The following is a 24,071-nucleotide window of genomic DNA, read 5'->3' as shown; positions in this document are numbered from 1 at the left end:
TAGAGTAAGGGCGACAAAATGTGACAGTTTCCCTTCTTTCGCTTTCATGAGTGCATGTTTTGCTGTAAAGAGCTTAAGCCCACAGCCCTGCAGGCTCCGGCTCCTAACGGTTTTCCTTCGGGGGCTGAGAGGAAATCAGGGACAGGTATTCCGAGAATGTCTTCCTGACTTCCCCGCTAAGTGGTGGCTCTAGTGCTTAGGACCTGCTGATGGGATCGCAGGGCCCCACCTATGGCTTAAATCGCCCCCTAAACCACATGAAACTCTCTTCTGACGGGCAGGGGCTGAACGTGGATCAACAGCCAACAATGTGGCAGTGAATGCAGCATTTTGGGAAAGTAACAAAAGCAAACACACCTAAGGCGGGTTTTACGGATTCTAAGCCTTAAATAACCACATCGGCTAAGCTGGAAAGAACAGACGAGGGGGGAGGATGGGAGAGTGAGAATGAGAAAAAGAGAGGAGGAAGGAGGAGGGTCTGTTGGTGAGAGAATGGAGTGTTAAAACAGAGATGATGAGAAGCAGAGAGAGAGAAAAGCAAGCTTTGAGGGGCAGATGATGAGGATGACAGCAAGAATAGGAGGGAGGGAGGGAGTGGGAAAAAAAAAAATCTTGACAGAAGCAACATGGCAGGATCACACAGCTATTTTTCATTCACACTCCTCTGCATTCACACATGATTCCAAAGGTACCCGAGCCCTGAGGAAGCCTTCCAGCAAACACTGTTTGCCAATTTTTCAAACCTGTCACTCCCTTTTGGTGCATCAGCTCGCAGTGCACAAAAGCGACTCCAGCAAGAGCAGCCGGGATCGTTGCTGTCATTGTGCCGACGCGAGGTAAACACGTGAGGCAAGTGTCGTCCATTTCCTCCCCATAATGCATCACACAGTGGCTACAAACATAACTATGGAAGGGACTGTTTTTTTCTGTCCTACAACAGCAGTTTGACAGCTCACAGTATCCGCATAGCATATTTCAGTGGGTGTTAAAAAAATCACATGAAAATATGACGTGTATAAACAGCATTGGCGGAGCCAGGAGGTGGTTCACAGGGCTTAAGCCACAGACAAAACTCCATGCCATCCATCGGCAGTCTCTTCCCTGGCTGAACACCAGCAAATCAATGGGCATTGTAGAAATGGTGAAATAAAGCCATGTGCAGTACTGTCCTGCCTACCAGAGTGTGCAGAAAGGTGTGGTTCTGGAGGTGAAGTCCACATTAATTTCCACTATAGCGGATTTCATGATTCGCCATATTGTCAGAAGTATTTAAGTTAGACTTGACACTAGCTACCTAAGAGTGAAGTGATGGTATAAACACCTGTAGAAGACAAACATATGTAAAAAAAACATAGGTTACACACCAATCTCAGCCAAAAACACTACAATACCCACAATCTTAGTGCCACAGCAACGTCTCTGCTTGCTGGGGTCTCCCGTAACTATGGAAATGTCTAAGGTGAATGAAGACTGTTGATGACGAAAAAACTATTATACATGAAAACACTGTAATTTTTCAAATGAAAACATTACGGTCAAGATAAGTGTAAAAAAAAAAAAGAGCAATGGATTGTGGGATACGTAGTTCCTTCTTAATCTTGTACCTTTGCCCGTTTCTCAATTTTCCAATGCTGTTTTTGTGCCAACTCAAATGTTTAATGGTTGTGAGCATGTAAGTAACTAGCTAGCTTGCTTTATGTATGTTCATCTGACAGATATTTACAGCTGATATAGGTTGATATATTAAAAATATCAGTTGTAAATACAGACAGAAATTTTCATAACTGCAGATACTGATGTTTCACTTTAAAGGCTAATATACCATATCTATAGCTATACCAATATCATGGTATGATAATATTGTGCATCCTTGGTTATATTAAGCATTTCATGACAAACCTATGGGAGATTTGAATGGTAAATTTTACTTCCAGAACCAGAGCCGCTGAAAAAGTATGCAGGTACTAACGTTATTATAGTTAACTAAAACTAACTAAATAAGTTAAACTCAAAACTGCATTTTAAAAAATGAAAAGGTGAAGAGCCTTTTTGGGTTTTGCATCTGGCAGGAATCCTATATTGCTGAAAAAAATTTCAAACTAAAACTAATAAAACCTAAACTTAAACAAAGCATTATTGCAGCAAAAAAAAAAAAAAAAAAAAACATAAATAAATACTGGCAGTAAAAACAACTAAAACTAAAGTAATTCTAAAAAGTAAAGTAAGTAAAAACTAAAAAAAAAAAAAAAAAAAAAAAAAAAAATTAATGAAAAATCCCAAACTATATTATAACATTGGCGGGCACAGTTGAAAAGTTTCATTCAATCATCTCACCCCTGTGAGTGAACAACAGAGCTATGTAGCCAACTATAATTAAAACTGTTCTCCAAATGAAGACCTCAGAACATCGGATGACATTCACAGAGTGAATCAGCATCATCATCTGCCAATGAAATGGGGGCATTAGTTTCAAGTAAGTGATATGTTTGTGACAGAGTTGTTAGTGTTAGCCACAGTTAGTTTGCATGCTACGTACGTCTCATAGCTTGTCCTAAATTGTGTACTTCTGTCAGTATACTGTATTACAGTACATTTAAATGCACTGAATCACAGTTTCTTTTTTAACAGCAAACTGTAAACAGATACAAGGCAACTATAATCAAAATTCAATGGCTGTTTGTACTCACTACTGGATTTATGTAACTTGTATTTTACTGACATTATTGACAACATTACTGCGGAAATTGCATTATTTTGCCTTAAATGTATTTTTCTTTCTTGAAATGTCCTGTTGTTGCTATAAACACATTAGCTAGTTATCGCATTTAGCTAGTTATCTCATGCTAACTTTAGCTAGCACACTAGTAGAGTACCTGCTATGTCATGAATCTGGCGTCCACTGAAGGTGCAAATATCCATGATTCCACACTCAAAATTCAACGACGGTTTTAAGTGTACCTGTAGACTGCATTTGAATAATAATGCTCTCAGTGTGAACCTAAATGTACTTATGTATTCAAAATACTTAGCATATAGTGCAGAAGTATGCGATCTGGAACATGATGTCAATGTTCCTAGCATCCCATCCCATACTATTTAAGAATTACTGGAAATACCATTGCAGGCAACCGATCACAGGCAGGACTCATCATCAAGGTAACCAATCAAATGCCTACATACATAGATACCCATCATCATCTGTACATTGCTGTCTTGTGATGTGGCTGTAAAAAACTGATGATAAACAATTAGCACCCAGCACTGAAGCTTCAGTTTGTACAATTAAGACAAAATCAAGCTAATTACCTACTTAAGTAAAACATGTAACTTAAATTGTCTCAAATAGTGCAGTGTTTGCCTAAGAAATACATCTGTACCCCTGGTTTCACTGGTACACTAGTTCCTATCCAAACAATGTAAGTAAATAAGTGAAAATTATGGATCTTCAGTATGTTATTATATGGTTTCAGAATGATGATGATTGTTTTTACAAATAAAGTGCCTTATGAAGACTTGATTACGCCCCCTCGGAATCTGTTGTTTTAGGCTAAGGATGTGTGCTGCTCTTGGTGCTGCCCCTGATAAACAGTGATGGCTCAAGCAGTGCCCATAAAGAGGATGTTGGGATTGTGCACAAACGCCTTGCCAGTCCAACAGGGGAGGGATCCTTTTTATACCTCCTTCGACTCTGACTCAGTCTCGACCTTTTTACACCTTTTGCTGTTAAAAAACTGGCAAAGCCTTACACACTGTCTCAGACATGGTGAGCTACATGCTAAGCTGTGAAACAGAGCAGGTCACTGCAGGCGAGCAGGTGAAACATAGTCAGGAGCGAGTGCTGGTTGCTGCTGACACCTTGGGAACACATCACACTCATGCACAGACACCTCACACAGAAACACACACCCGTCTGCTGCTGCTGCCCACAGTGTTCATTATGAGCCTTGACACCGAGTCTGCAGAGACGCCGAGGCTTGTAATCAAACAGGAGCCACGGTGTGCTCCTAAAGGCAGCCTGTCCCTGCAGTCAAATATTCCACTGATGCTCTATGAAGTCAAATAAGAAAGCTGAATATTTCATGTTCGACTTAAATTTGCATTTGAAAGATTGATACCCCTGAGAGTGACACTACCTGTTCTTGCTTGTCTGAGGCGGCGGCGACAATGCAAGGGTTAAAAAAGGTGAGTGTTTATCCTCAGAGGTGTGTAAACGCAGGGAGCAAACATGTTAAAAACACCCGCAGGCTGTCTCCAGGGCAATTCTGCAACAAGTTACAATCAGACACGTAGACGGGAGTCGCACTTCATTAGGCTACATGCATGCCAAGAGTCATTATAGTGAGGAGTCGCACTCCAGTTTGATTTGCACACACACAAACACACAAACTCGTACTTCTCCGAGTTCATTCCTGTCATTCAAGCTCTTGGATTTAAGCTGATGAGTTGCTCGGATTCCTAAGACTGCGACAGGGCTTCTTTACATTACACTGCTGGCAAATCTAGACTTTGATTTATTCCGTATGCATAGGAATACATACAGTATTTATTTAACATTCCTCCTGTTTGATCCTTGACACCAGTTCCCTTTAATCTGTCTGAATGAATTCATTGCTATTCAGCCTTCATGCTCCTCAGATATGGGATGAAATATAGAGGACTTGTTTCATCCGTCTTTAAGATTCATGGCTATTTGATACTCTGGAATGTTTGAAAGCACTAGGCACATCACGTCAATAATAGGCTTGACCTTGCATGGCGTGCCTTTCCTCAAAAGGGCTGAATGAGTGACTCAGATCTTATTAAAAGCTTTTGTTTAGCCACATCAAGCCCATTCTTCTCTCCCTGTTCAAGAAATGCGGCACAAGTATTGTATTTCAAATCTCTTTAGACCGGTTTCACAATGCTGCAATGAGGAAGTCGACGGGAACCCTAGCCTTGAGTTAAAGAGCAAAGTATTCAGCAGCCACTGATGTTCCCTCACTGTCTAATTTGATCTCGTGAATCAAGAACTCAAAGTGGGATGGGCTGTAAATTACTGATCCCTAGGGAGATGTGACACAGGGAAGAGATGAGCCCATTGTGCCGAGGCAACTGCTGCCAATTTGGTGTTCAGGGACCTTCATCTTTGAAATACTCCCGGCTTGCCCAGGTGGCTTTATCAAAAGAGTTTAGTGGAACATGACGTTCCCACGCCTCGTCCAACTTCAGGCCAACGCTGCTAGAATACCGTGACTTTTTTGCTGAGGGGGCACATTGCCCCTGAGCTCAACTTTTGGCAGTGATTTGTCTGAATTACTGGGTACAAGTAAGATGAGAGACCAGTGAGAACCTTTTAAAAAACTCCAGGCATGTGGCCATGGGAAGTTGCAGCAAGTGGGGGTACTATATTGCCATAGTAACAATGGATAGTCCACCAAGGATTCCTGAGCAAACACAGGCATACGGTTTGAACAGCGACGGAGGACCCTCGGCTTGTTCAAACAGCATCACATTGGCACAGATAGCGCTGGCATTTTAAACATAAATTACAAGGTCTTCGATTGTCATGTCAAGTCCCCAATTCACTGAGAGGAGAGGGCTGCCTCGGCAAAGAAAAGCTTATTCAAAGAGATTCAAAGGACCCTTACGTAAATCGTTCAAATGTGCTTTGGAAAGGGAAAAGGGAAGCAAGAATGATTTTGTATGTTAAGCACATTTGACATCAAACGATCGCCCCGCAATTGGGCGTCACGGGGGGACGGTAATCTGCAAACGTTTGCCACAGCACCAGCAGAATTCAGATGGTGATTAAACAGAAAGTCTTCCCCACTAAGTCTGGTCGGGGATCACCTCGACCCACTCGAAAATGTCATCCATGTGAGCCCTTAGCTCATTGTCAAAGTTGTATGAGCTCCCAGTTCATGTAGCTGTGATTCCTTTGTGCACTTATGTTCCCAGCAGTTTGCCTCCCTCTGCTGAAGTCTGTTATTAATATATCATTACAGATGGATTAAATGTGACGTGTCTGACGTTAAGTGAAGCTTATTAAACTGGGGCTGGGGTTTGAAATAAAGCTGAGGTAAAAGATGAAAAACCTGCTCATATTTAAGCGCCTTTGTTTACCATTATTCTAATCATTTTATCGCCTCCAGAAATGTCAAATTGATTGATACCCTTGCCTTTCCCCCAATCCCAGACCTCATCAACTTAGGAAAAAAGCAACCAATGTAACAACATTCCCTATTCTCCTCGCCTCTGTGGGTTAGCTCCCCCTCAAGGCACTTCACGCCACTGAATCCACTCTGTAATTTACAATTGGCTATTGTGTCCCAAGTGTTGCATTGGACCAACTTGGGGCAAATGAACCATGTCAAAGACCAGTCTTTCAGTCTTGATTACATCCCCCGTGTTCCTCTCCCTCAATAATGGCACCAAACTCGGCAAAAAAGGCTCCAGCACAGAACCGGCTATTATTCAGACACCTGAGTTCAGCCTCTCATTCACAAGCTAAAATGGGTGTTCTTCGCCAGTGGCCAGTTTGATGGAATATTTGTTGTAGTTACCAAGAACACTGTTGCTTGGAAAGCAGAGTGAGGAAGACTCTATTTCCTGAGATACTGCAAAGAAAAGAAGTAAAAGGTGAAACCAAAGCTAGATAATAAACAGCCTATAGGGCAAGGTGCCACAAATCAATACCTGAAACCATATTAAATGTCTGGAGCTCTTCAATCCATGGCAGAATTTGTCCGACTAAAGCCGGCATTACAGTCATCTTCACTTTATTTTACAGCTGGCAACATGCCTGGCCTGTGGGACTATGCAGCATATGAGGATCAGACTGCATAGGCCTATGGTTTATCCAGACACAATCATATAGGGATCTGTTGCAGTGGAACAAAACCTTTTAGACTGGCAGTTTTCATCTCCACTTTTAAATCTTAAAGTCATGTTTTTTAGTTCTTTAAAGAAGTGAAATCTACCACTGCTCATCATTCGGCCAGTTTCAAACTCATTCCTCTAGGTACTGATTGATTAATCTTGTCAATAGAGGCGAACAACTTTTAGATTTATTAGGAATGTGATGATGCACTCAAATGAGGTTTCAATATGCGGTATAACAGCATTCATGACATGACTTCATCATTATTTTTTTCTCCAAAAATAGCAAACTCAGTGACAAAGGCCTTAAGTTCTAGAATACCGGTCCAAGAATTTAGCTGTTACTCTTATAGTGATAGTCTGCTTTAGAAACATTTAGCACATTTAGTATGTAAAACAAAGGAACTATTTGAAATGACATGTAAATTGTGTTTAAACAGTAACTGTAAAATTTAAGCTTTGTATACATGCCTTTGGAGAGATACAAATAGCACTGCAATAGCTGACTCACAGACAGTGCACTTTCTAGTTCACAAAATATACCCCCCTTTTTTATGGAGCGTGTACTTTCAGAATAAAATTCAAATAAAGTAACACATCTTTAAAGTGGTTCACCCACACAACCTAATAAAGTGCTTGCAGAATAAACACATCCCTCTTAAGAGCTAAAAATGAAACCGGACGTAGTTTAGAGCTAAAACAGACTTTAAGGAATGAGGATAAAGAAGGAAGAAACTCCAAAAACTAAATGTCTCGCCTTCTAGGATGCATTCATACATTCTACATTCAATCAATATATTCTGAACTCTGCTGAACGCCTCCTCACCCACACCCACTCCAATGACCCCATCACCCCTGTCCTTCAAAATCTACTCTGGCTCCCCATCATAGACTGCATCCATTTCAAAATTCTTCCCCTTATACACAAAGCCCTTCATCACCAGGCCCCCTCCTACTTCACTGACCTACTGCCTCACTACTTCCTGCCTTCGTTCTTCCATTGCCAAGCTCTTTTCTCTAAAACTAATTTACAATGTCTTTGAATCTCCATATAGATAAAAGTTCTCATAACTCATAATATAAACTTAACTTTTCTTACCAACTGATATTCCTGTAATGAGGTGCATTGCTAATTGTACAGTTCTCATTTTTCTTCACATACAGATACTTGATATTTCAAAGCCAATACTAACACTTTGCAAATATGTGTAGTGCCCAGTTCATGTCTTAGCTTCAATAGCTGATAGCTTCAAAGTCCAAATTATTGGAAGCCATTAAACTCTTGACCAAATTCCCAATATACAATGGAAGAAAAATGGCCTTAAAAATGTGCTGCCTGTGGAGAGATGCTAAAATTAGTCGACTGTATTAGCACCAGCTGTAATTTCAAAAATGTCTGTATTTGAATACTGTACTATAAAGTATGAAAATGGAAGCCATTTTGCAAAGGTACTTACAACATACTTCCTCCACCTAAAATTAGATGAACCGTAGTGATTGGCCTGAATAATTTCAGGCTGAATTAAAGCTGACTCTACTCCCAAGCAAACTAGGATCAGCTGATGAACAAGGGATTAAATGATTAAGCCATCATTCAAGACCCAATATTTAGACAATAAAATTAATGGTAGAATAGGTCAACTATTTCTCTCAATATTTAATTAATGCTAAGAAGCAGATACTCAAATACTCTATGCAGTCATCAACCTCATGACTAACACAAACTAAATCCAGGATCCAACTTGTATTAATGGAACCCTATCTGCTCAAGAACAGGCACAAACTGAGAATGTGCAGCTCCTTATATTTCAGTTCAGGTGATACCAGCTGCTGTGCAAGGCTGCTTGTAACTCCAGCTGCCCCTGTGACCTTCATCTTCGAGGAGGCAGGTGGACTCTTCCAGTGTAAGAGTTAATACATTAGCTAATAACCTGCTCCATGCTAGGTTAGGCCTTGTTGACGTAGCAGTCTCTCACCTGCTTGATGAAAATATCTGCTTTTTTGGCACTCTGAGTGACCTTTGCTTGTAGTATCTGCACATGTGGAGAATAATGTTAACATTACAAAGACAATCTGACAATCTGTATCAGATATACAGGATAACAGTGTGCTTAATCAAAGGCATATGTTCACTGAAGTGCCACCATGATAAACTTTCCTCTCTGAATGAAGGGAACCCTAAGAAAACAACCACATCCTTGTCAAGCATAACAGTGCCACACATGGATAAGAAAAAGCAGCTGGTCTCAGACTGATTTAAATCCTGGTTATGGCTTAGTAATAGGAATATCAAAGTAATATTTGCAGCCTTATTTATATATGATTCATTTTAAAGTCATACAGAGGTGAAATTGTTTCTTGATCACTGTAAAGTTCGGGTGTCATAAACACTGCATCACACTTCCATCAGCATTCCAAGATAGTGCGCTAGTCTTTACTCTGTTTAAGCTGGGCTTTCATCAATTTGCAGGGAAAGAGGTGTTTTTTCCCCAAATAACTGCATAATGGCTCAGCATCGCTGCTCGCTGGTGCGTATGTGTGGTAATGGGCCACAACACAATAAGGGGAGCATAAAAGCTATGCCTTTTGACTTACTTACAAAGTTTTAGTGCACAGACTTTTTTTGTGGAGCCACCCTGGATTGGTTGCCAGTCAATTACAGGGCTGGCATATAGAGAAAAAACAACCTTGCATGTTCAGACTCACACCTATAGTCAAGTTAGTCTTCAGTTAACCCAACAAGTATGTATTTGGTCTGTGGGAGAACCCCAGAGTACCCAGACTCCACACAGAAAGCCCCTGTCTGATTGGGATTCAAACCAGGAAGTAAGACTAATTTATTTTAAGGTTTGTTAATGTAATGATTAAAATGTATGTTGCTTTTTAACTGCAGAGTATCTATTTGTCTCAGCTAGATCACATATCTGTCATCAGAGATACCAGATTTGTGGTCTAGCAGTCAACATGACCTCCCAGCAGTCCTCCTAGGAGTCTTTCTGGTTTGTTTGGAATTCTGGCCTTTCTAGTGTTAAGGTTAAGTAGTGTCTACTGCCTTGCTTACAGGCACTCTAAATAAAGGTATAGCATCACGCACCTAGACTACCTGAGCTCGTCGCAGGTTTGTAACAGTTGAAGAAAAAGTATCGCCCCAGCCTTCAGGCTCCATCTGCCGCTGCATGTGCAGAGTGTATGTAATAACCAGACGCACATACAAATATAATGAACTGCATTCCTTGGGTAAACACAGCAACACACTACACACACAAACCACGCACACACAGGATATTGAAACCCTCTCAGGCATGTCGTCGCGCGTGTGCCTTCCGTGCCAGATGATGGAGAGGCTGAACTGTGGAGCCCCCCCCCCCCCATTGGCTCTCGTCTGCAGCCCTCACAGGACACACACACATTGGTACTGTACACCTACACAGTTTATCACACCCTTACACATCCACACAGTGTGTATACCCACTGAGTACACATGCACAAACTTTCACACAGGTCCCCCCAGGCTTTGATGGATGGTCGGTGAGTGCTCTACCTCCTGTTTCATACACATATAATCTCATTTGGGGGCCACATGGTGGGAGCCGCACCAAAACAGGGCTAATAGATGCAGTCAAGCTGTCCTATTCCTTCCCTTCACAAGTCAAGTCCATTAGATCTGCTGCTTAGCAAATATGTATGACTGCAGCTTGTTAATAAAAAGCCATATCCTTTGGACAAAAGGAACACAAAGCTTTGAAATGCATTATTTATCCAGGATGAGTCTTAATGTGGCTTAGGCAGCCAAGGGATCTCAGCACGTCTTAATATTTCAGAGCTTTCTTAATACATAAAGGAAGGTCAAAGCCAAAAAAAGGGTGGGAAGAGAGAACAGGTGCATGTCCGTCAGAGCCTAAAAAAAAATCAATGTGCACCTGAACCCAGGGTGAAGGTTGTACCTATTAGATACGCTTCGATTACACTGCTGAACTTGTTAACTTTCCCCCTGTCAACACCTTTGTGTAGGCGCACAAAGACACACCTGCCTGAAACGCCGTCCTACAGAGTCCAACCTCCGTTTGCCCGGGGAGACGTGTCAGTCACAACGTCTTTTTCTTCACCTGTCAGCTCGGCTTAATAAACAAGTTCACTTCACACTGCCGGGCTTTACAGCTGGCTGCCGGAGCAAAAGGTGGCACTAAGGGCTAAATTATGTCTGGTTTTTCATGGATCTTATTCTCATTTTCGAGAAGGCCGTGTGTGACAATGCCACCACCCGCTGCTGGATGGGGTTTAAATCGTCAACCCCGCTTAAGGGAGCGGGAGGGGCTCCGGCCCTTGGCGGCAGTTCCCTTGACACTTTAGACCTGTGTGAGCAGGACTGACAGCGAGTGATTCATCATGACGTTTCCTTCACGGTGGAAGGAAGCCGAGATAGGAAGCAAAAACACACGGAAACACACACAACTTTCTCCAGTTGGCAAATATACCAAACATGGAAATGAAACTAAATGACCTAAACCAGTGCTTCTTGAACTGTGGGCTGGGGGCTACTGGTGGGCACTGGGGCCACTTCAGGTTAGCTGTGAAGGGTCTTTTACCTCATTATAAACCATGAATATAATTTTTTTAATGAAAATTAAGTGTTAGATGATCATTAAATAGTTGATTACATGTTGGAACTTTTTTAAAGTCAAAGAAGTAACAGCAAGAGATAAAATATTTTTTAAGGGCATCTGGCCTCTGACCTCTTTTAGAGGCAAAACATGACTAGCTTTGTATAAGTAATGGTCGTACCACCAGTTTTAGATTATAATTCAAACAGGTGACCTAAAATAATCACAAATATTGAATAACTAAATGCTTTTATAGCAGTAGTGAGGCTGACGATAAAAATAAAAACTCATTTATGTCATTTAATTATAATAAAATCAGTTTTAATGTTGTAAAACTGACTAAAATCACATGTATTTCACTATTTATAACACTTGTCTTTATAATCCTGCCAGAAAATGTAAAAAAACACAAATATTAAATAAAGGAATTCATTTAAGCAGAAATAAGGCTCACAGTAAAAATAAAAGCTGATATAAGCCACATAAGTATAATTAAACTATAAAAAGTTTATCAAACTGACCAAAAAATCACATCTATTTTATAGTTTATAACCAGAAAAATTCTATAAATAAGTAAAATCTTCCCCTGGAAACTTAACCACGTCTTATTACACTACATGGTACTGTTATCTTACATTATAACGAGCTATTTGTCAAGAAAATACCCTTAGTTTGGTTGCTAGACAATTTGCCATATGTCTCAATATAGACAACATTTTAATAACCTAAATGGGCATTTGTCCACAATTTGTTCCTCCATTTTTCTTGCTACAATTTCAGTAATTGCTAGAAATCGCTTAAAACAAAAGCTATCACAGCATTTGGCACTACTATTCACCTTTATAATATGTAGGTTTCATCAGCTTATCATGGTTAGTTATGATTTTACGGCCATTTGTTTGTGACCAAAAGAGATGTGAAAACTACATTTTGCAAGTTCTGGAGGAAACAGGAAGTTTGAGATGCTCTGGGGCACTGCTGATTGGTTGTATGGTGTGATGTCACTCTTTTTGAGGTCGACTAATCTCCACTGATTGGCTGAGATAAAATCAGAGAGCGTTAGGTGAAGGCCATGAAGGAGAAGGAAGTCGACTGACGCGACCATATGTACCATGCGATGCAGTGTTTTCCACTTGCATACTTTTTGGGCACAGTGTTAAGGCCTCGAACAGAACTTAAGTCACAATATAGTGTACAACCAGTGGGTAGCCAATCAAATTTTAAGTTGAGCCCTGGCCACCACAGGCCACCCCATGGATACCCCCCTGCCCATTGGTGTGTTAAAAGTGGGTGTTTGTATATTCAAAAAGCACAGCCTCGACTGGCTCTTTGAGGAAAGTTGCATGAGTCTACTACTAGTGATTGGTGACTAATTGAATCAGGCAAAAAAAACCACCCCAAAGTGTCTCAACACATCAGGAAGAAAGGTCAGTTAAGGGCCTCCAACTTTTTCTGCATAACAACTGCAGAAAGAACCAACTCTTAGAGTAATGACTGCCAGACATGGTTGCAAGTTGATCAGCTGCAGTGTCAGACTAAACAAAACACAATTGTTCTGCCTGTTAGTCTCCCAAACAGGCACGCCTCACTTCTGATCTGTGTTGTGATCCACAGAACTATTCCTGAGGGCTTTGCACAGCACTGGAGCTAACTGATGTTCTCATTTAGTCAGCTCGAGCTCCTACAGTCGATACAAGAGGACAGCTATGTGAGAAAACATCGAGGCTAGCGCAGCATATCATAGACCTTGGGAGCCTTGTAAAAGTCAATTTACTGTACAAACTCTCCTCTAACAATCGGCGTGAAAAACAAGTCTGCAATATGGGCGAGGGGTGCCGTGATTGATAGTGCCACAGGAAAGGCAAATCTGCAAAAATGAATCGGCTTTATCCTGGTGAGCCCTATCTAATGCGATCGCTGCCGAGTATGAAATGAAATTCCATTTTCGATGACATCAAATTGAAAGACGAAGCGGCGAGAAGGGGGTGGCATCCCCGACACTGCCACTTACAATCAGCAGCATGGAGAGCAATCAAGGTGGCATGCGGCTTAAATTTCTTGACTGTTTCGTCCTTTCGACCCCCTTCATTTTTCTTAATATCTTCCCATCATATGCTGACAAATCTCAGGGAGGAGGGGGGCTTTTTAGCAAGAGGAAGACAACAATGCATAAAAGGTTTTCCCCTATGCAGAGTGGCATGGCAGAAACCGTAGCAAGCAGCTATAGAAATCTCTTACTCCCCCTCCTGCTTCCTCCCATTTCTGCCGGCGTATCAGGTAAGTCTAATCCTCAGATTAGTAATTGCCTTAGAGCGACTGCATTCAAATCACCAAACCAAATTATAGCAGAAAACGCTGCCCGCTGCAATTTCATGAGTATTACCGGGCACTCTTTACGCCTTCCATTTTCCCTCTCGGAACATAAACAACAAAAGCACAGAGGAGCAGCCATAGATTGAATTAAGCCGTAATAGATCCAAAACAATTTTGATAAAATTAGCCACAGTCGGCGGTACGCAGCACCCCACAAAGGACAAGGACGCTAATAATAATTTGGCAATAAACAAACCAGCTCATTGCACGTAATCTCATTTCTTACTTTAATAGAAGGCTTCCGGATTGCTTTTTCTGCACCTTTTTGTCACCTTTGGCCCGCTTTTTCTTGTTTTAATGGAGAACTTTCCACACCTGTATCAGCAATCAGAGGAGAGGAAGGGATGGCCAAACATGTATAAGCTCCTGTGGAACCTCTTATCAAGTAATTACCTCATTGCACTCAATAAGGGAGCGACTGCCACAACAGTTGCACTGATAAAATCACGCGAGAGCCATCGGGGGAGTTCTGCGCCCTGATGACTCCCTGCAGAAAAAACACACAAAGCTTCGGACGATTGGTGGCGTGATTGCTTAATCCTAAAAGGAAAGGTTTCATTTAGGTCAGCTGTAGGTGTTTAGGCTGCTATTTTGTTGCTGTTCTAAACAAATGAGGCTAAAGGCAAAGTGCTGCATTTCCATATTGGTTTCCTGTTCTGCTTAGAGCCTGAAGGGCAATCACATCCTATGTTTTGGCCACAAACACCATTCATGTGACCTCCATTTGCATGATATTGTTTGTCCTATGCAAGCGCTTCAGGGAGGGGATCTGCCCTATGCAAATCTTGGAGAGGCACTAGCTATGAGGAGGAACAGCTGGCCAGAGTGTGGGAGGTGAACCCTCATGGCTGAGTTAAGGGCAATGTCCAGTTATACTAGCTGCATCAGCCCCGAGGCAGGAGGATAAATTCCTGGACTCTTTTATTTTTTCACCCCCCTTGCCCTGAGGGGCTACACTAGCCGAGCATTGCATACAAGCTGCTGTGGCTCACCTCTGATTAAAAGTGATCCACCTGGGCAAGAGTGCTGCTTTGAAGTGCAATGATAAAACAAAAGCTGATGGCTTGTGCTAATTCGACGGCTAAGTGATTTCATTCCTCGCTACATTACGGTTGGTTATTTTCTGGCACTGGCCTCGAACAGAAGCTGCTGCCAGAGGTAATAAAGTTAAGTGTTCTGTTAAGTGCACACACTACTCATCAGCTTTCAGATATAAGGATTGGGCACAAGTTTCTTCTGAGTACAGCCACACATATAGCAAAAATAATCAATAGAATTAGAGGTAGAGATGAATTCTCCCCTCCTGGCTTCTCCCTGCAAAGCTTAATGACTGTTTAAATGTCCGACGGGCCAAAAAGAAAGCCTCGCCTTGCCGATAAACTCCCTCAGTTGCCTGGTTACCTGCCTGTGTAGGTTGCCCGTGCACTTTTTGTAAGATTAGCTTGGCAAGGAAATGGAGAGACGGAACCTGATACCTCTGAGATTACACTCAACGGTCAGCAGCAACCTCTCCCTCTCTCTCTCTACCCTCTATCTCGTCCCCTGTGAAACAGTAGGGGCCTTTCTCTAGGCCACTAACAGGGCCGTCTTTCTTGTGCCTGCTCTATCTCGTCCCAAAAAGGAGAGAAGGAGGGTTTGTTTGGGAGGGCATGGGTGTGCATGTTATATGTGTCATCACTTGTAATAAATGTGAAGCAGTTAAACACTTGCAACCATATGTGATTAAGGGTGAAATGTTAAGGCAGCTGTCTGCCTTAGATAAAGCCTATAATAAAGCACTGTTGCCATGTAGTCCACTCTAAAAGTTGCGTGTATTATCCCGAGGCACACAAGTATCTTTGAGTGTTTTATTACATCTTTCGCTCTAGTGGCACTTGTGCCAAAAACAGAATATTTTTAGACGCAGCGTGACCGCTTCACTACTTAATCTAATATAGAGGTGGCCGTTTAACGCCATAATTGGAGCACATGAGCGCACACCTTCTCTTCAATTAGCACTCTTGTGCAGCCATTAAATTACGCCGCAACATAATTTATGAAGAGTGAGCATTTACTTAGCCCATGGGATACAAAAGGCAATTTTAATGCCTGTTAGACATTGTTTATTTAATATAAAACAGGCGAAAATGCACAATAAACACAGCTGATATTGCCCAGTGGACCACTCGACACTTTCTTTACTATTCTATTACAGTTTAAGTGCCTGCAGAATCACAAGGAAACACTCTTTGTGCACTATAGTTTTGTTCGTGTGCTCTCACAAAAGCATAAAAGTTACCGCAGCATTAATGCAGAGTAAATAAATAATTATATAAGTGGAGCGTAGTGACACACAATACATGCTGCTGCCGCAGCAGCAAATAGAGTGCCCTTTTAATTATGCAGGAGACATCCGAAAGCAACAGCACTCCTCACACTCCGGGAAGCAGCTCAGTGAATACACCATATTAGAAGCTGTTAGAGACAGAGCCAGGATAGAAGTAAAAAGGGGGGCTGAAATGATTTGAGCGAAGAAGGGAGGGGAGAGGGACATAGAGAGATGAGAGTGGAGATTTAAAAAGAAACCACTGCGGGAAAAGAAAAGGCAAGGCGAGCAGAGAGAGAACAGCATTGTGAGGGGTATGATGTGGCGGAGGCTGGAGAGAGAGGAAAGAAAAAGGAGGCAGAAGGGGTAGGTTTAGGAGTGAAGGGATGAGGTACACAGCACAGGGGCAAAAGGAGGCGACACCTGGTGTAGAATACAAAAAAGACAAAAGATGGAACAAAAATAAAAAATAAAAAAAGAAGAGACACTTCAGCTCTGCTCTGAGAGAAAACAGCACCCTAGAATTCTTCAGGAGTAAAGCTGACACCAAGTAAAAGAAAGATCAATAATTCATTAGACTACCATAGAAAACACATAAAACAATAGTGTTCCTTTTCCTGGAAATCAGCCAACTTCATTATGCATTAGCTTAAAAACAGGCCCAAACTGATAAAGCGCACATTTCCTGGAAAAATCACATCATGTCACCTACACTGTTTTCAATTCAAGAAAATCTAAAAGCATAGCTGGAAGTTGAATGAGAAGAAAAAGAGCAGGTAGATGATAATAAATGAGGGAGAGGTGATGTCTTATTTCACTGCTAGGTCGGTGAATTGATGGAATGAAGTGCAAAAGAATGTTAATATGACCCTCCTGGCCAGATGTTTCTACTTAAACCCAGACTGTAAAACTGACTCACAAGCTTAACAATGCCATGTTTGTGCTAACTTTTGTGTTTTTTATCCTTTCACATGAAGACAAGGCGGCCTTGTCAGACAAAAAGGGTATGGTAGGGCTTGACGTGGCTAAAGGGGGGAAGTGTACCCCTGCCTTACTCCCCTCAGGGATAAAATAACTGTAAACCAAACCCTTATGTGAGCTGTCTACAGCACTTCAACACATATTCGCCAAGGTTACTAAGTTTGACATGCTTGACGAAAAAAGCAGCCTTAATACATGCCGGGATGAAAAGTTGTTTGGTCGAGCGGGAACAACCCCCCCACCCCCCACCCACCCACTCATAAGACGATCTAAACCTTTCTCTTCCCTTTCAATATTACATGTGAATGGCACTCCAAACCAAAACAGATCAATACCGCTAACTTGACACACATTAGCACCATAAAGGCAACAAGACTACTGAGACTAGCCCTGTCAGAAAGCATTATGGTGGAGAGAACACTAAGAGGAAGAAACAGAAGACATTTAAGAGTTGTGGAAAGGGGGAGGGGGGAGACAAAAACATGGAGATGAGTCTTCTTACCTGTTTGTTGTACTTGTTGATCGTTTGACTGCTGTATTCAGAGCAGTGGTCAGATCCAAGGGAAATGTTATCTCCGGTGCCAACAAAGGTATTGGCAGGGGGCAGGTCCTGAACTGCCTGGTGCTTTTTACCAGCCGTTGGCGACTGTGGGTGAAGCTGGACAGTAGGAAGTGGAGAACTGGACTTGTAGTGCCGGGCCAGATCCGGGCTCCCCGGGCCTCCGTTGACCGAACGATAGCGACCCATGCCAGGACTGTCCGACAGCTTCTCATTGACGCCGTCGTAGCGCTGCCCGTTGGGTTTGGAGGCTTCGACAGTGACGATACTGCTGTAGAGAGGCTGTTTGGATTTCTGTTTCTTCTTATCTTTTTTGGGCTTTTTTGACTTATCATGCTGCTGGGGTGTAAAGAAGTCTTCATGGTCCTTCTTGCCGGCCTCATACCCATTCTTATTCTTGGGACGGCAGTAACGGGCCATGACGACAACAAGGATAATGAGGATGACAGTCATTATGCCTGAAACAACCCCGATGACGATGCTTAAGCGCTGCTTGCTGAGATCATAGTTGGGGTCACCAGCAATGTTCGTGTTCAGGGATGTGATCATGCTCCGAGTCACTAGGGCCTCCACAACTGTGGAATTGGAAAGGGTTTCATTGACGTACACGTGGACTAACGTGGTGGTGCTCTGCGAAGGCTGGCCACTGTCGTTGACTTGGACTACTAGCCTATGGAGGCCAAAGTGCTTCTGCTCCAGCTTCCCCACAAGTGAGATGACCCCAGTGCCCCCGTCAATCTCAAACAGCTTGAAAGGGTTGCCCCCAATGATGCTGTAGCTCAGGTCTGCGTTGGGGCCAGTGTCAGAATCAGTGGCGCTGACAGTCCTGACTACAGTTCTGATGTTACTTGAGGGAGGGAGGAGGGTGTAGGAGCTGTTGAATGGGAAAGTGACAGTTGGTGCATTGTCATTTTCATCCATGACAAAAAGGGAAACTGTGGCGGTGGCGGATTTTGGAGGATCACCACCATCCACGGCCTTGACACAGAAAGTGTAAGTAGTTCTCGTCTCTCGGTCAAAGGACAGAGTGGAAAAAATAGTCCCGGTGTCATTCTCAATTGAAAAGTCCTCCTCCTCCTCAATGAAAAGACTCATCTCAGCATTTTGGCCTTTGTCTGCATCAATCACTGTAACCATGCCAACTGGGCTGTTTGGCTCAAGGTTTTCTTTGACATAGAAGGTGAACACGTCCTGCATGAACTTGGGTGCGTTGTCGTTCTTATCGGCCACAAGGATGCTCACTGTTGCAGAGCCCTGAAGGGTGTTTATGCCCTTATCTTTGGCTATCACTTTGAATTCGTAGCGCTCGGTTTGCTCTCTATCCAGGATGGTGTTTACCCGGATGTCACCGCTGTCGGCATCAATAGAGAAAAGCCCGTTTACTGATGAGTCAAGGTAATAGGCTATTTCAGCATTCTTGCCACTATCTGCATCTATGGCTGCTACTGTAGTCACCCTCTCACCAGGGGGATTGTTTTCAGGGAACGACACCTCGACCACATTCTGGCTGAAGACAGGAGGGTTGTCATTAGTGTCTCCCACCTTCACAATAAGAGAGTTATTACTTGCCAGGCTGGGGCTTCCTGAGTCCACAGCCACAATGACTACATTGTATTCCTGTATGACCTCATAGTCCAGTGGTGCAGACGTGTGCAGGAAATATTTCTTTTTATTCTGCTCCCCTTCCATCTCACTGGCTGGTTTGAGCTGAAAGGGGACATCCCCCACCACGGTGCAGGTGACGATGCCATTCTCCCCCTGGTCTCGGTCTGACACCTGTACCAAGGCGATGGGTGTGTCCACTACCACATCCTCTGCCACATTTGCCACCCCGTCTTTTAAGAAAATGCGTCCAATTTTCCGTATCTCTATAGCTGGGACGTTGTCGTTCTCATCCTTGATGTTCAACACCACAGTGGCCTTGTCCATTTTCGGTGGCTGGCCTCGGTCACGGGCCATTACTGTGAACCTCAGTTGGCTCACTTCTTCACGGTCAATGCGGTGCAAGACACTCAGCCACCCTGTGCTCTCATCCAACCTCAGTAGCCGCCTTACTGACTCTGTGGCTGCCCCGAACACATACTCTATTTGACCGTTCACCCCCACGTCTGCATCAGCTGCTTTCAGCTGAAGTATGGGTGCACCAGGGGAGCTGTTTTCTGGTAGGTCAGCCTCATACACACTCTTCTCAAACCGAGGGCTGTTGTCATTCACATCAGTGATCATTACCCTCAGAATGGCCTGGGAAGAGCGTGGAGGATCACCTCCGTCCCTTACGCGCAGTGTAAGCTCATAGGAGTCTCTTTGCTCCCTATCAAGGGCCCCTTTAATGATGAGCTGAGGCTGCTTCTCTCCATCAGTAGTGTCAGCAACTTGCAGCTCAAAGACACTGCTCCTGCTTGCACCTTCTTCAAATCTCCTCTTCCCGGAGAATGAATCCCCGGAAGAGCCCAGGCGCCTCGAGTTGTCCCCATTGTCCTGGATAAGCTCATATCTCTCTATTCCATTTCTTCCAAAATCTCTGTCTGTGGCTGTGGGAAGCAGATAAAGGGTTCCAATGGGTCTGTTTTCCTCCACAGACAGTGTCAGGACAGGGGAGGGAAAAGATGGAGTGTTGTCATTTATATCTAATATGATGACTTTTCCCTCAAAGAGGTCGACCCAGCTCTGAGCCGGTCCAATCACTGACACTTCAAAATCTATAAAGCATTCATTTTCATCAAATATCATTTGGCACTGCTGTAGTTTTTCACGGTCTATGCGCCTCTCATTGGTGGTGAGCTCTCCTGTTATGTTGTCTATTTTGAAAAAATCAGAGCCTGATTCTAGCGTGAATGTCACCTCACCAGAACCGGCAACGATGCCCAAGTCGCCGGCTACGTTCCCCACTCTGACATCGGCGGGTCCCTCCTCAGCCAAACGGTACCGGAGCACCTGCTTTGCAGCGGGCTGATGCACAAACTGCAGGATGAGCATGCAATAGTACAAATAGTCCACTGCACCAGTAGTCCTCATTGTTCTCCTTGAAAAAAAAATGTCCACTTTGAATTTAAAAAAATTAGAAAAATAATCACTACAGCAGAGTCCGGATTTGAAGAGGTAATATCGTTTTCATTAAGAGCAAAGCCCTCTGTGGCGGGATGTGTCAGACTTCATCCTCCGGACGACTTCCTACATCGCTCCTGCTGCAGTGAGAAGCAGCAAGTGCACGGACTATCGTCTTCTTTCTGCCTCCCTCCTTCAGACACTGGATGTCAGTTGCTCTTTTTCCTTGATTTGGCTATAAAAAAGCCGCAATGATATCATGAAACACACCAGAGAGGCTCCCTGCGCTCCGGGCGGTGCCACCAAGATTTGAATTTCATGCGCGCAAAAGCCAAAATGTTACAGTCCGAGCATCAAATCACCAGAAAGTGAATTCAGTCCATATCCCGGGGTTTTACTCACAGTTTATGGGTAGAATTTCCTCCAAGGGGTGAGGCTGCAATATCCCTCTTACCGATGATATGTCCACAGAGGATTATTTAAATGTCCGCGCAGTTTCCAAACTCATCACACGGCGAGTGTTGGCTGCGCGGAGCCTGACAACTCTCCGATCTCGTGGATGTGAATATGAGGCAAATTACCTGTCCGGTTGCCTACTCTGCTCTCTTCTCCAAGTCAGCAGGCGTACAGCTTAGTTCTCTCTCTCTCTTTTGGCGCGACAACTCCACCGTAATCAGAGAATTCTAGGTTGCAAAAGGACAAAACGCAAGCGAGAAAAATAATAAAAAAAAAATGTTAATCCTGGTTGCTTCTTGGGTTGAATTTCCTGTGTGTGTCCAGCACATTCGAGCCTGCTCCCTCACCTGCAGACGCGCCGCATGTGTTGGCAGCCCCTATCTGCAGCACTGTGAGAGGGATTCACAAATGATATTGCAGTCTGCCTCTCTCTCCCTCTCTCTTTCTCTCCCTCTCCACCCCCTCCGGTTTGCTCCCCCCTCCACCTCCGGCAGCGCACGTAAACAGGGTCGGACTTGGGCTTGAGCGTCGGGGGTTCAGACACCAGGAGCAGCGTCAATATTTGACAAAAAAAGATGGGACAGAGCTTTAAAATCTTGTCATTTTTATCAGTGTCTTCCTTGGGTGCGTTTTTACTCTTCCAGGGCAAATGCGCGCGCCTTATTTGAGACTTATGTCCCTCTCTTTGGTAATATAAGCCACTAGAAACGTATTTACATTTTTGTATACATCCCCAAATGACGGTATTAGATTGCAGCGCGGCGCAGGGATGATGGCATAGCCGCAGGAGATCCCCTTTGTGACAAGAAAACGCACAACTTTTGTGCACACATGATATTTAATACATGAATTAGTTGCAAATCTCAGCCCGGCAGTGCAGGACAGACGAGTCAGGAGGGTGCTGGCTGTGTGCGCAGTGCTGTGGTTTCCCTGTGGTTACTAATATGAATGCGTGTGGTCGCCGGTGGCTGCAGCGCTCTCTGTGTCTTCCGTGTGTCTGTCTGCCTGTGTAAGAGCTGATCAGTCCACTCAGCATACAGGAATCTGACACCGTGGGTATGATGATGGCAGAAACTAAAAAGACTGTCTTATTCGACCAATGCGCAAGCCCAACTCCCTTTCTGTGCAAGATTAGAGTGTCAACTAATAAGTACTTGCCATGGGGAAAACTGCTCAGCAAACAATCATGTGATGCTGGCGGTCGTTCAGGCAAAAGTCGTGCGTAATTCCTCCAAAGGGCGCACATGAAATGCAAAATCTGCACCTTTTGGATGCTGTTTTTGCGTGTGTTCACATCCCAAGTGTGCGCATCTGAGAGAAAAAAAACAAGAAACTCAAGTGTTTGTGCTTTTGATGCGCGTGCGTACGGACACCCCAATTCAACACGCGAACACGCACGCGCCCCAGTTTGAATAAAGGGGACAGTGCGGCGCTGCGTCCGACATTACACAGTGAACGAGTGTAATGAGTGAGTGAAGGAGTGAGGGACAGAGTTGGAGAGAGAGAGAGGAAGAGGAGCAGCCAGTCTCAGCAGCTGCAGCTCTCTCAGACGGCTGTCTGAATTCCAGCAGTGGCTTTATCCTTGCTTACTAGCGCCCTCTATCGTCAAATTCAACTCAAACCCTCTCAAAAGGACTGAAATGGGAGTTTAGCAGACAGAGGGGACATGCAGACATGATGCACGTGCACTAATGGGTTGTCAAAAATGTTGCATCTTTATTTGTCACATGTCTTTGAAATACCAAATACAACAAATGTAAATTTACTGTAAAATTAAATAATATCAGGGGTATTTCTAGATAAGGTACACACGTGTGATCTCTTTCATTGGAAGCTCATTAAAAGGGCTAATGTTGAACCTCAGGAATCATACCATAACATAATATTGATCAAAAAGAAGAAAACATGTCTGAAAAAGGGGTAAAAGTAGAGAAATAAGTATGCTAATACATAAGGCAATAATAAGACATATATGTGTGTCCCCATTTGGAAATTGGTCTCCAGCTCCCTAGTGTTACATGACTGTTGCATTTTTCTGTTTCTAGAATCAATACATACATTTCATTTAATAATAATAATAAGTCTCCTCCGGGACCACTGAAACATAAAGTGATGCATTGCTATCAACAATATGCCCACTTTATTATTCTAATTGATAAACGCCTCTTTTCTGGTACATGCTGAACATTTTTCTTTCAATAATATAAAGTACGCCTAATAGATATAAGCCTACATACACTCATTCTAATCAAAAGACCTTTTAATAAAGTATCGAGTCAGTGTGGTGTCATGATTTTAATTAAAATGTGCAAAATTTTAATGAAAAGCTTGCAGCAGACTTCCTGCACATCCTGAAATCTTTGGTGTGGTTATTAGCAGATTTGAAAGCTGATGGTCTCACTCTGATATGATGTGATAGATTTGATACAATAAAATACTGTACAATATAATACAATACAATTTGATTCGATAAGGTATTGTAAGATATGAGTTGATACAGTACAATACAGTGCAACAGAATAGATTTCATACAATATGATGAGAAAAGATAAAAAAAAAATTTTTAACTTTATATGATGTAACACTATTGTACCATATAATATAATAAGATAGAGAAGACATGGTACGCAACAATAAAATGAATGTGATATGACTAAATACACTACAATATCATCCAATAAGATTTGCTATGTTGATGTTTGATATTTGATACGATACAGTAAGATATGATACAGTGTGAGATGATACAATAGGGTAAGAAAAGATAACCTTCAGTTTGGAGATGGTAATAGGGCTCACTCCAAACAATGCCGCAACTTGGTTTTGCAGAACACCAGCTTGAAGTTGTCCTATCGTACTGGCCCTATCCAGATGAGTCAAACGTGGCTCAAAA

The 24,071-nt window shown here is 43.0% G+C and overlaps 1 protein-coding gene across 6 annotated transcripts in view; it reads right to left on the bottom strand.

The window, feature by feature from the left end:
- The window catches only part of pcdh7b (protocadherin 7b), a 161,194-nt gene extending 139,639 nt beyond the window's left edge, over positions 1-21,555 (bottom strand). For all 6 annotated transcript variants that reach the window (XM_041779146.1, XM_041779147.1, XM_041779148.1 and 3 more), the window contains exon 1: positions 17,621-21,555. In XM_041779146.1, coding sequence (XP_041635080.1) covers positions 17,621-20,692 — 3,072 coding nt within the window. In that variant the 5' untranslated portion in view covers positions 20,693-21,555. The remainder of the gene's footprint in view (positions 1-17,620) is intronic.
- Positions 21,556-24,071: the final 2,516 nt, after the last annotated feature.

Source organism: Cheilinus undulatus, linkage group 22 (genome assembly GCF_018320785.1).
Source record: "Cheilinus undulatus linkage group 22, ASM1832078v1, whole genome shotgun sequence".
In the NCBI taxonomy this organism is placed as follows: Eukaryota; Metazoa; Chordata; class Actinopteri; order Labriformes; family Labridae; genus Cheilinus; species Cheilinus undulatus.
The sequence above is the reverse complement of the archived record's forward strand: the minus strand, read 5'-3'. Positions and strand labels throughout refer to the sequence as shown.